Here is a 13,203-nt window from a genome sequence, read left to right on the forward strand (position 1 = left end):
AAAAGTCCCTTAAAAGCATAACCATATCTAGAATTTTCAGTGGTTATTTGATTCAGAATTTATCCTTTGGCTCAAGGGGTATTAAAGTACATATAATGAAGAACCATAATAGAATTCCATCATAGTAAATGTGAGGCAATGCTGTCATCTGTCTCATTCATGCAAATACCTTAAATGACAACTGTTTTATTTCCAAGGAGCTCAAAACCTTGTTTCAATCTTCAGCACTGTTTCAATCACTGTTCAGTCACTGTTTCAATCTTCAGCAAAGCGATATAAAGATTATTTATTCTACATAACTTTCATCAGCTTGATAAATGTGTACTAACTTTCTTACAGCAACCTAATTATAGAGGCAACACTTGTGATGAAAAAAATCAATAGTCAAAAAATAGGCATAATTGTCAAGGGGTATAGTTTCAATTTTTCTTTAAAAAATTTTGTTAACTACCTAAATCATTTTAGACTCAATCTTACTTATTTCAAGCACTTGAGATGTGGCTCCATGTTATTTGTACAGCTGTATTCTTTCACACAACTTCACAACTTGTTATTTAATCTCAAAACTATGTACATGTCAAAGTTAAAATGCTGACATTTTGCTTATGGTTCCCTCCTTTGCTTATGGTAAATCACTAAAAGGGTGTATTTAAATGAAGAACTACAAATTCCAAGTGTTGGTCCAAGATGAAAAGAGTTCCCAAAGCAATAGTTTCTGGTGGAGAAATGAAACATTTGCTCAAGAGAGGCATGAACTGTGCAATGTCATTCATTTTATGATATCTCATTTTACAATTTCACATCTGTAGCCTGACTAAGCCAAACGATTGACCAAAAGTATTAATTAAAACAACAGTTTGTATTCAATGCCATTAGCTATCAGTGCAGTGCAAAGCTTTGAAGTCAGTTTAGTTTTCTTGGCAGACACCAAGGTAGTTAAACGGTTTTTCTTTCCTTGCTCATAGAAATAGTCAATAAATTATTTGGTTCAACTAAACGCATGCTAATAATTTTAAAAGCTTTTAATACCGAAGATTGTTTATTTCAATCTCCCTTATACCATGTTCATGTTAGTTCTGAAAGCAGCAACTATAGTTTCCTAAAAAATCAAAGATGCATCTCATGTTATGAGACTGATTCCTTCAAAGCTCCAGGCACTGAAGAGATGAAATATCATAGGGCACAAAGTAACTCTTGTTCAAGCAACAAAGGCTTTCTTTCTCCATATTCTTACAAATAAGCCTGCTTCAAGGAGATACTTCCTAATGTCAATTTAACTACTACATTATCTGCTAAGTGTCAGTAACAGATAACGAAGAAAACTCAAATATGAACACGATTCTTCAAGTCCTTACAACTGAGGCAAGATGCCAAAAAGCTTCCTGCCTCTAAGTAGTGGCTCTGTGATACTGAGCAAGTTCAATATCCTTCAGGGCTGCCACTACTACCACCATCATGTAGGAGTATGATGTTAGCACATTTAGCACAGAGTAGTTGTCATTATTACTTATCTTCAGCCTCATCAGTAGCATGCAGTAAATGCTTCTAAGCCCCTCCTCCACAAGAATCACAAAACAAAACCCAGATACTTGGACAGAAGTTCAAGTGAACAATGCTACCACAGTTGCCATTATGCCAGTGGCATATAGGCTTCCCCTTTCCTAATTCACTTGACATAGAGGTAAGAACAAGCAATACTTTATTGATGCCACTTCCTTCAATCTTGGAAAACAAGACTAACTTGTCTTTTTGTATGAGTCCTTTCTAAAAATAAAAGGAAATCCCGTAAGATTGTTAGATGTGACTACAAAAACAAACAAAAACCCATTGATGCATGGGAAAGACCTGGGAAAACACTGGCAATGAAATATTATATTATTAATACATAAGAAGTTTGACTGAACTGAGAAAATTAAAATAATAAACTACATTTTCTCTATCGAATTAGCAAAGTTTTAAAAATTAAAAATGATAGTACTCAGTGTTTGTGAGAACACAGTGTCATTTGCATTTGTTGAAAAAAAATGCATTTAAAAAAACTGGTAATATAGATTGAGAACCTTCTTGAAGATGTTTATGCTCTTTAATCCTGTCATTCTACCCCTGAGGAAATAATCTGAAATATGGTCATAGCTTTAGACACAAAAATATTCATTCAACACTATTATCATAGCAGAAACTTGAAAACAAATTAAATGCATAATAAGAATTTCTGCATGTAAAATAACTGAACGTAATGAAGACATTAAAAAGTGCCTATAGGGGACTTCCCTGGTGGCGTAGTGGTTAAGAATCTGCCTGCCAAGGCAGGGGACACAGGTTCGAGCCCTGGTCCGGGAAGATCCCACATGCCGTGGAGCAACGAAGCCCATGCGCCACAACTATGGAGCCTGTGCTCTACAGCCCGCGAGCCACAACTACTGAGCCCACGTGCCACAACTACTGAAGCCTGCCGCGCCTAGATCCTGCGTTCCACAACAGAGAAGCCACCGCAATGAGAAGCCTGCACACCGCAACTAAGAGTAGCCCCCACTTGCGGCAACTAGAGAAAGCCTGCACGCAGCAATGAAGACCCAATACAGCCAAAAAAAAAAAAAAGTGCCTATAGGGAATTCCCTGGTGGTCCAGTGGTTAGGACTTGGCACTTTCACTGCCAAGGGCCCAGGTTCAATCCCTGGATCCCACAAGCCGCGCAGCATGGCCCCCACCCCAAAAAAGTGCATAGAACATGATTTTAATAATAAAGGAAAATGTTTATAATTACCAGGTAAAAGAAGGGGAAATGTAAATTTATACATATACCACATAATCAACCATATTAAAAATGCAAACAAATAGAAAAAAAAAGAATGAAAAGAAACAAAAATGTTACTGGTGATTCTCACTGGACAGTGGGATAATGGATGATTTTATTTTCTTTTTACACATTATCATATTTTTTAAATTTGCCACAAAGAATCCCTATTATATAGCCAGGCTTAAAAAAATTTTTTTTGTTCATTTAATTAGAGGCTATATAAACAGTGGCTTTGAACTTAGTAAACCCTGAGGCTCAGTTTCATCATCTATAAACAGGGTAAGAATTCTTCCCTTTCAAGGTTACTGTAAAATCAGTGCAGAACTTGACACATGAGTTGATACTGTAGCTACTGTTATTATTAATTATTATACTGTGGTGGGCTTAGAGAGCACAGTGCCCTTAACATGCACGTAGAGATGTTTTCCCCTTTACCAAGTGGTTCTAAACACATAGTAACACTTCAAATTACTACAAAACACTTAGGTTTTGTAGTAATTTGAAATGTTTTTCAGTCTCCCCCCTTGTTGTCGTGCTGTGACTTATTTCCTCTACTTGTTGCCCCACCCCTTCTAGTTTGCTCTTTCTACTTTACAGAGAGCTTAGAAATCAGACAGTCCAGCCCAGAGGATTGAGACTGGCAGTTCAAAACATAGGGGTTTTTTTGGTTTTGTTTCGTTTCGTTTTTGGCTGTGTTGGGTTTTTGTTACTGCATGCGGGCTTTCTCTAGTTGCAGCGAGCGGGGGGCTACTCTTCATTGCAGTGCGCAGGCTTCTCATTGCGGTGGCTTCTCTTGTTGCAGAGCACGGCCTCTAGGCACACAGGCTTCAGTAGTTGCAGCAATGGGCTCAGTAGTTGCGGCACGTGCGCCATAGAGCACAGGCTCAGTAGTTGTGGCACACGGGCTTAGTTGCTCCGTGGCACGTGGGATCTTCCGGGACCAGGGTTCGAACCCATGTCTCCTGCATTGGCAGGCGGATTCTTAACCACTGCGCCTCCAGGGAAGTCCAAAACACAGGTTTTTTGACCCACACAGTGACGCAATAATATTTGAATTAGTAGCCAAAGTATAAAATTTAGAAGGTTCATATAAGAATCCAGATTTCCAACTTCTGAAAAGTAGGAAGATTTGACAACAGCAGGGCTGGTGTCATCAAATGGCACATGCTCTTCTGTGCCACAGTTGACCACGGTTCTCACGACTCCCTTAGACTCCCAGGCACTGACAGTGGAGGTTAGCTGCCACACATCATGACACTTGAACCATTTTATCTTCCTCCAGGCCTGATTCACTGTTCAGCCTCAATACTTATATGATTTTATGACCCGTTACCTAGCTGTATTAGTCAGGGTTCAATCAAGAAATGGAAGTCATAAAGTAATCTGAACCAGAAAAATTTAATACAACGAGTAACTATAAAAGGGGACTGGAGGGCTTCCCCGGTGGCGCAGTGGTTGAGAGTCCACCTGCCGATGCAGGGGACACGGGTTCGAGCCCCGGTCTGGGAAGATCCCACATGCTGCGGAGCGGCTAGGCCCGTGAGCCATGGCCACTGAGCCTGCGCGCCCGGAGCCTGTGCTCCGCAACAGGAGAGGCCACAACAGTGAGAGGCCCGTGTACCGCAAAAAAAAAAAAAGGGGGGGGAACTGGAATAATGAGAAATTAACCAGCAAGAAAGAACTCTGAAGAACATAAGAACTGCAGCTAAAAGGAGCGGTGACTACCCAGGACCAAAATAAGATTTGCTCAAAGAAGAGGTCTCATAGGGGTTGAGATCCAAACTCTGCTGGAGAGGGCATGGCTGGGGCTCAATGAACAGCAGTAAAAGGTCTGGGACCAATTCCAAGGTATATGTGTGGTGGTGGGGTTTCCCTAGACCAAGCAATGCTTGGACACCAGTAGGGTGTCCCACAATTCAGTTCAATTCTAACACTATCCGGAAATAGCATCAGGTCCTACAAGACTGGCCCCCTGCCATTTCAGATGCCAGTTCCAAGTCCAGGTTGTTATCAGTGCTTCTGACCAACTAGCTATAGGTCAGAGGTTCCTTGGGTTCAATTAATTGGCTAGAGTAGCTCACAGAACTCAGAAAAACATTTTACCTACTAGATTACCTGTTTATTATAAAAGAATATAACTCAAGAACAGCCAGATATAAGAGATTCATAAGCAAGGTATGGGGAAAGGTCACGGAGCTTCCATGCTCTCTGGGCATGCAACTCTCCTAGCACCTCCATGTGTTCACCGAACCAGATCTCCAAACCCTATCCTTTGGGGTTTTATGGAGGCTTCATTACATAGGCATGATTGATTAAATCACTGGCCACTGACGATTCATTCAACTCCATCCCCTTTCCCCTCCCTGGTGGGACTGTTAAGTTCCAACCCTTGGAATCATGTGGTTGGTTCTCCAGGTGACAAGCCCCCATCCTTAGGTTACCTAGTGGCTTTCCAAAAGTCACCTCATTCACATAATAAGACACCTTTATGGCTCTTATCATTTAGGAAATTCCAAGGGTTTTAGGAACTCTGTGCCAGGAAAAGCAAATACATACTTCTTATTATAAATCACAATATCACAAGCAGAGAAGTTTCTGTGGTGCCACACTGGTGTTAACTCACTGGAAATCTGTACTCTAGGGTGTTGGGAAAACTGTTCATGGGAAAGTGTCTCACCAGAGAGACTCTCCTATAAAACCACCCAAGACGGGGTTGCCAGTGGGAACTCCTGACTGCTGGGTGCTGGAGAAGCTGTGTGTTCAGCAGGAGTCTGGGGCTTTGAAAGCCACCTGCAGTGCAGAAGCTGGACACTGGTGAGGCTGGCTGTGCTACAGGAATCAAGTCACCTAGGAGGCCTGCTGAGCAAGCATGCCAGAACCAAGAGGGAAAACCCCTTCTCCTTACAACTTCTCTCCAGTATCCTCTACTGACAAAGCTTAACATTGTGCCAGCTGGCAAAGGAAAAATATTTAAAGGGCCCACATCCATTTTTGCAGCGTAGCTAATGAAGAGTGAATTTGGAGCTGAGAGGCAATAAATTGATAACTGGCACACCAGCTTACTAAAATTACACAAAAAGTTACACAGGAGCCAAGTGAGAGCCAAGAACAGTAGACAGCAAGTAAAGTGCTTGCTCTTAAGGCTATCTATTTAGCTAATCAGAGACTTTTCTAGTCCTTTAGATTGCTGAGGCTTCTGGATGGACAAGTTCTGCATAACAGAGGTGCTATCAATATTCTTTTCCTTCACCTCTATTAATAATAATATTCACTAAGTACTTACTAAGCCAGGCACGTTCAATTATAATCACCTTACATATATTAACTCATTTAATCCTCACAATAATCCTATAAGGTAGATACTTCTATTATCCCCACTTTGTACAACAGAGGCAGCGAAAGTTCAAGTAATTTGTCCCGGCTCACAAAGCCAGCAAATGGCAGAGCCATGATCTGAACCTACACAGTCTAGCTCCAGAATCTATACTCTTAAGCACCATGCTAAACTGCTTCTCTATAAAACCTATTTCATTGTTTCATCTTTTGCTTTTAGCACCTGTCTTCTTTCCCCAACTTGCCTTTGTCAAATGCATAAAGAATTAATGAAAGGAACATATACAACAAGGTGCAGAAGCTAGGGTATAATTTTTTGGTTAATAGAAAATTGACCTCCAGATAAATACAGCGTTCACAATCGACTGTTCAATGTAATTATCTAGTAGTTAACCCCAAGACCCTGTCCCTTAAAAATCCATATAATCAGGGCAGAGGAATTTGCAGACCAACTAATACCTGCTTCTATTGCAATGAAGTTAGACACTGAATATTAGTATTAAAGGAGAATTGAGATTTTTATAATTCCATCATAAGTTTTAAGAAATACCTGTACTCATGGTTAGCATTACTACTTATTACTTGGAATTCCAAACTGAGCTACAGAGGCTCTTAAACTTCACTGTCATTCAACAAAGTCTCACATCTAAATTCTTCAATGAGAGGAGAGGTTAAGACTGTCATACAGAAGCATTCTGAATCCAGTTCAGGTCTTCTTCCCTCAAAAAGGATGTCAATTCTTGAAGAGCACAATTTAGAATGACTAAACTATGAAGATATCGAGATATCGAGTGTGAAGTTAATCTTGAATAGTTTGAAATGAGAACTGCTTCAGATTCCAATTTGGCAGGTGCTAATTTAAAGGGCATCTAAGACATATTCAGTCTTTCTTTTAGGTTTCAATGGTATTCAGAGATTGTTTACCTCAGTAGTTTTAATTCTGCTACACTGAGTAAGCACAAGGCATGAGATACACTCTGGAAGGTAAAATGTTAGTGATGCAAGATATTCCTAGTTGGGGGAGCTAAAGGTGCTGATTTAGATCCATAATATTTTCATTCCTTCTTTACAATGTTTATTAGGAAAGAAAATATCATCTAATGGTCAAGTGCTTTGGACTGGTAATCAAACTGACTTAGTTCAAATCCCACCTCTACCAGGTATGTGATGTCTTCAAGCCTGAGTATCTATCTCATAGTCTCATCCTGAGGATTAAACAAGATAATGCACATCATTGCCTGGTACATAGAGGGAGCTCAATACGCATTAACTATTATTAATATTATTATGCAGATAAATGTCAATGATGTTTATCCATATAACTTTTTCAGGAAAATAATATTGAATCAGATTGCATCTAGACTTTGATTCAAACTTAGCTTTATCAAGCAAAGATACTTATGAGACAATAACAATATAAGACAATAATCTGAGGGAAGACAAGGTTACTGATTGCTTTCCAGATATGGATAAACTACAGAGAATTCAACGTTTCAAAGTCTAAAATTTAGAAATGAAATTCCAAACAACTGTAAAATCTATTGTATTACCATCAAAGAATAAAAGGTTAATACACCTGAAAATGCAAAAGTCCTTAAAAATGAAACTTTGTCAAATCTATTTTAAAAATAATCAATTGTCAGAAAAAAACATACTGAACAAATTCGTTCTTTAGACACAAACCTTTGATTTGGTGGTAACTCAAGAGCCAAAGAGATTTATTATGAATGAGTCAGTTATTATCATTAGACACAAAATAAAAACTTTAACACACGAAAAACAAAACAAAGCTTAAAATGAGAATAAGTATAATGAAGAAGAGAAAGTTAACTACTAAGAAAAATACTATAAAGCAGGGAGACCAAAGGAAAAGCCCTGGCCTCTCCAAATGAAACATTCATGGTGAACAGGAATGCCAACCCCTAAACAAGACTTTTTGGATTCCAAATTGCTGAGAAGTTTCATGATTTGGGGGTGGGGGGGAGTTTACCCCTTAATAGAAGTCTGCTCCAAAATAAAAGGTTTAAAAATTATAATTTAGAACAAAGTTATAAAAATGAAAATCTTAAAAAAGTTTTTACAATTGGTACTGAGAATAATCCTCAGTGTTTTTTAAAGTTCTTATTATGTTCTAGATACAGTGTTAAGTCCTGTGCTTATGTTATTTCCTTACATCCTCACAACAATCCTATAAAGTCATTTAAGAGAAGAGTTGGATGTTAAACAGCTTGCTCAAGCAGACACTGATTTTGACCTACACTACCCATCTCAGACAGTTCCTTTTGAAATTAGTGCATTACTAATTACCTTAAAAACTTTATTGAAGTAAGAATAGCACTACTTTCATCTGCATATCTATGGACCTATACTGCTTCAACACATGAAAAATGTGGCATTATAATCCAAACTGGCCTGTAACAAGAAAAGTACGAAATGAGAGAAAGTCTTCAAAAAGTTTTATAGCAATATGATATTTACAGTTATAGGAGTAATTGTATGTCTGTTAAATCTCACAATACTGCATTTGGGCTTGTATTTTGTATGCTTTTTTTAAAAATTATTTTTGGCTGTGTTAGGTCTTCGTTGCTGTGCGTGGGCTTTCTCTAGTTGCGGCGAGCAGGGGCTACTCTTTGCTGTGGTGCGTGGGCTTCTCATTGCAGTGGCTTCTCTTGCTACGGAGCACTGGCTCTAGGCGTGTGGACTTTAGTAGTTGTGGCACGCAGGCTCAGTAGTGGCGCACAGGCTTAGCTGCTCTGGGAGTGTGGGATCTTCCTGGACCAGGGCTCGAACCCGTGTCCCCTGCATTGGCAGGCAGATTCTTAACCACTGAGCCACCAGGCAAGCCCTGTATGCCTTTTTTCCACTTCATTTTCTTAGTATTTCATTTCCACAAGTATATTGCTCTGCAATGGAATGGAAGTTAAACAAGAACTGGCATGCACCAGAGAATTTGAGGAGTGCTGCCCTAGAGCTCTGGTGCAAATACTTTGCTTTCCCAGCTCTGTGACAAAAAGGAGACATGCTCAGGTAAATGACAATCCCCAGACCATCAGTATAAAATCTCACTCTGGCCATCATTTATATCTGAACTTCATTCCTCAATCAGAGCACCTGCTAAGCTGGGTTGATCCCAGGTAATGTTAAGTTGCAGGCTCTCAACCTACTTATGTAGCATTTTCATTTAGAATCAAAGAAAACTACTCATTAACAACTGAATCTTAAAACACAATATAGTACTACACTAGTGTGTCCAACTCTCTCATCCGACAAAACCTCATTTGTGTAAAGCATGTTCTGGCTGCCTTTACAAGTTTAATTTTTCTCCTGCCCATATGCTGAAGAAGAAAGCATCGTGATTATCAGCCACTTATAAATGCATTTGAGAATCAGAGATTTTGTTCCTTTGTTTTAGAAGTCATTTAGGCATAAGGAAGTTACAAAAGCATCAAGAAAGTTGGTTGGGGGGCAAGGCAGTGGAGAAAGTGACCAAAAAAATCAATGCCACACAAACCTCTTGACGGTCAGATATGGCAGCTAGACACCACTGTTACGGCAATTTCAGACTACTTGATTTCAACTCATTTCTAAATACTAATCCTGCCATAATTAATGGCTTTATTGATCTTTTATTCCTGCTCTGAGAAATTCTGAAGAAAAAAGTTTGGAATGACAAAGGAGCAGACAGATTAAGAACATGAATAAAAAGCGAATCTTTTCATATAAATGAAAGTGAACCGCAAAATAAATTAGGTTTATTGGTCCTTTTATTTATAATAACTCCAGTCCCCGAGAAAAGCTAGACTTCCTTAAAAAGAAAAGTTGTTTAGCCAATGTAGGAGTTAGGGGAGCTATTCTCTAAGGGTATAAACTGTGCTTCCTAGTCTCCATGAATGAAGTTTATTTTATTTTATTTTATTTTTGCAGTACGCGGGCCTCTCACTGTTGTGGCCTCTCCCGTTGCGGAGCACAGGCTGCGGACGCGCAGGCTCAGCGGCCATGGCTCACGGGCACAGCCGCTCCGTGGCATGTGGGATCTTCCCGGACCGCGGCACGAACCCGTGTCCCCTGCATCGGCAGGCGGACTCTCAACCACTGCGCCACCAGGGAAGCCCTGAAGTTTATGTTTTACACATTTATCATCTCACTAGTTTCGCAATACATTGATCTATAATAATAGTATAATTTGTCTAGGAAAAAAATGCTAATTCCTAGGAGATAAAAATCACCAGTTGAATTCTAAAATGTCTTTAGCTAAGTTACACATAACTTTTATTTTTGTCCTAACAGCTCAAAATGCAGTTACTGCTGTAATAATGAACAGATATTATGAATGATGACTTATAGCATTTCAAGACCTGCATCTGGAAAAAGACCATTCGATCATCCATTTAGAAAGCCGTAAGTGACATATCATACTAATTATCCTTATTAATAGCCTAGTTAATTACACCACTCACGTACACATTTCCTTCAGTGAGAAAAGAAGATAGCGTATACCTGCATATTGCAAAAATCACTCAAGACAGTTTGAGAAAATACTGAAACTGGAAAAGGTCTAAGAATTTTATAGAAATAAAAAGTTCTATCAGTTCTTCATTTGAATTAATTATAATTCTTGATAAATGTTATCTCAATAAGTTTTTAAATATACAAACCAACTTAAACTTCACAAGTGTCAGCTCTAATAATATCAACTCAATTCTACTGTAGTTATAAGAAAATATGATTTATGCCAGAGGAGAGAGAGCAGGTTCACAAAGGACTGGGCAGGCAGGTAGCCCAAATGAGTGAAGTAGGCTTCACAGCCAAGAAGGACCGTGACAATCTACCATACTCAGCTCTAGCCAACTGTTACCTTGAGGAATAAAGACAAAAACCAATAATAATAAAATTAACATTCTGCTAATCTAATAAAGTAAGTCTGTAGGCTAGATTTGGGGCTACCAGTTTGCTACCTCTGCCACAAGGGACAGAGTGGCTAAGAACTGCTCTGAGTCAGAAAAACTGAGACTGAACAAACAGCTGTGACTCTAACACACTTGATGAACTCGTCCAAGTTACATGATCTAAATGTCAGTCTCCTCATCTGCACCTCACTGGGTTTTTTAAATGAAATTAAGTAATGTATACGTTCAAAACATTGTAGCTCAATGTTATCATTAGATGCTGAAAGGAACGGATAAAAAAAGGAAACTGAAAAGGAGCAGCAGCAATTCAAGTCCCCCTTCTATCTGGCTGTGGGCTTTATTTCTCAAACTCATAATGCCTAGGTTCCGCCTTCTTTCTCATCCACAGGTTATTTTCTTTACCAGCAATAAATGCCTCCTCTTTCCTCAGGTTTCCTCAAGGCCCACCTCACACCTCACCTATACCTTTCCTTTATATCAATACTTTAGGCCATTCTCCACTCCCCTTTTCTTTGAAAGCACTTTCAGGACTGGCAGTGAAACTATCTTACTGCTGAACCCCAAGGTATACTCAAGAAATCCTGAATGTAGTAGTTTTTCTCCCTCAATCTTTGAGCGCTATGCATGTTGTGAACTCCTTATGACAACCTGAAGAACCTATCTGCACTTTCATTGAAAAATGCTTTCATCATTCTTCCCTGTTAATGTTTGTTCAAGTAATGATAAAGAATCAAATAAATTAAACAAAATGTCAAATCATATTAACAAAAAATTCATTTCTAAACAAACATTTGAAAACAACTTCAAAAACCCATTCAATGGTCTCCTTCTTTAAAAGGAAATGTGACTTAAGAACAATCTAATTTAGTGTTTTTCTCACTTCATTCTTATTACAGGTATCCAAAAAAATACCTTTCCCCAAAAAGCTTTGCTTGATTTTCTCAAAAAGAGAAGTTATATTGATTTCAACTCATATGGACAAACAACATTCTCCATTTATATTTTGATTGCAATCTAGACTCTTGATTCTTTGGAACTTCTGGGTATCAAAAGAACATTATGGTGCCTCTCTCCCGTAAAATGCACAGAGTCCCAAATTTTGGTATGCAATTTCAGCGAGTTCAGAGTATTCCAGAATCTTCAGTGGATCCACCCACCCCCGTTATGAACTGTAGTGATGAAGAGAAGGTTTGTTTCTATTATTACATGTTATGCATCTTTCGAAAAGATAGTCTTCCTTAATAAGACCTTTAACTCTGATATTAACTGGGGAAGCAGCTTCCCTTTACAACTGTCACTACTTCCTAGCTGCCATCCTGACAGCTAACAGAAAATTGAGAACTTCTTACCTCCGAGAAATTAACAGCCAAAGGAATGATTCCAGCCACGTAACATCCCACCAACATAGCCAGAGACAGCAGACTAATGGAGATGAAATCCTCCATTCTGCCCTCCTTTATTCACCCACCACCAGCCTACAAATTCTCGAGGCTTCGAAGGGTGCTTAGGTTCTTAAACGCGTGTGGTTGTTCAAAGATAACAAGTGGACTTTCAGTTCTTTGGTCCTCCCCACAGGCAGATGTGTTCACGAGGCACTTTTCTCTTGAACGTACCTGGAAACAGCCCCTTTTTGCTAATACTAGCACCAGAGAGAACTTTCAGCAATTTTAGGCCCCTGCCCGTAAATTTTCCGATACCAGTCACTGGATTCCCGTGGGTTAACAGATGAGAAAAGTCAATGGGAAATATAAGAGTGAGCGATTTCTTCAGTCGTCGGAATAAGGGTAGCACAATGGGCCTACTTCCTCCACGAACAGCGTTCCAGACGGCAGCAGAAAAGCACGGAAGCCCAAGCGAACTCGTTCGTTCTTCCAGCGGCCCTATCTCTCCGGGGCCGCCCCGCCTGTGATCCTCAGGCTGGTCTGGGACCAGCCCACCAATCCCGGCAAACTCTCTTCCGAGTCTAGAATGAGGAAAGGAGTCCTGCAGATTTCTAACGATGGGCCTTAGGGGTTCAGTAGCGAAGCTGATACAAAGCTGTCTCTGCCCTATACCCAGTGCTGCCCATGTTACTCCACTCCGCGGGGCCTTGACCCGGAGCCACCGATACTACAGCTGCCATGGCCGCCAAGTGGCACCTCTTCATTACTCCACTTCCGGATTGCC

The 13,203-nt window shown here is 39.7% G+C and overlaps 1 protein-coding gene across 3 annotated transcripts in view; it reads right to left on the bottom strand.

The window, feature by feature from the left end:
• The window catches only part of SLC39A9 (solute carrier family 39 member 9), a 48,949-nt gene extending 35,781 nt beyond the window's left edge, over positions 1-13,168 (bottom strand). For all 3 annotated transcript variants that reach the window (XR_013827353.1, XM_079915064.1, XM_079915063.1), the window contains exon 1: positions 12,387-13,168. Coding sequence is in view for 2 of the 3 variants with exons in the window: in XM_079915064.1 (XP_079771190.1) it covers positions 12,387-12,482 (96 nt within the window). In the remaining variant the exon portion in view is untranslated. The remainder of the gene's footprint in view (positions 1-12,386) is intronic.
• Positions 13,169-13,203: the final 35 nt, after the last annotated feature.

The sequence above is a fragment of the Stenella coeruleoalba genome (genome assembly GCF_951394435.1).
Source record: "Stenella coeruleoalba genome assembly, chromosome: 2".
NCBI classification, from domain to species: domain Eukaryota; kingdom Metazoa; phylum Chordata; class Mammalia; order Artiodactyla; family Delphinidae; genus Stenella; species Stenella coeruleoalba.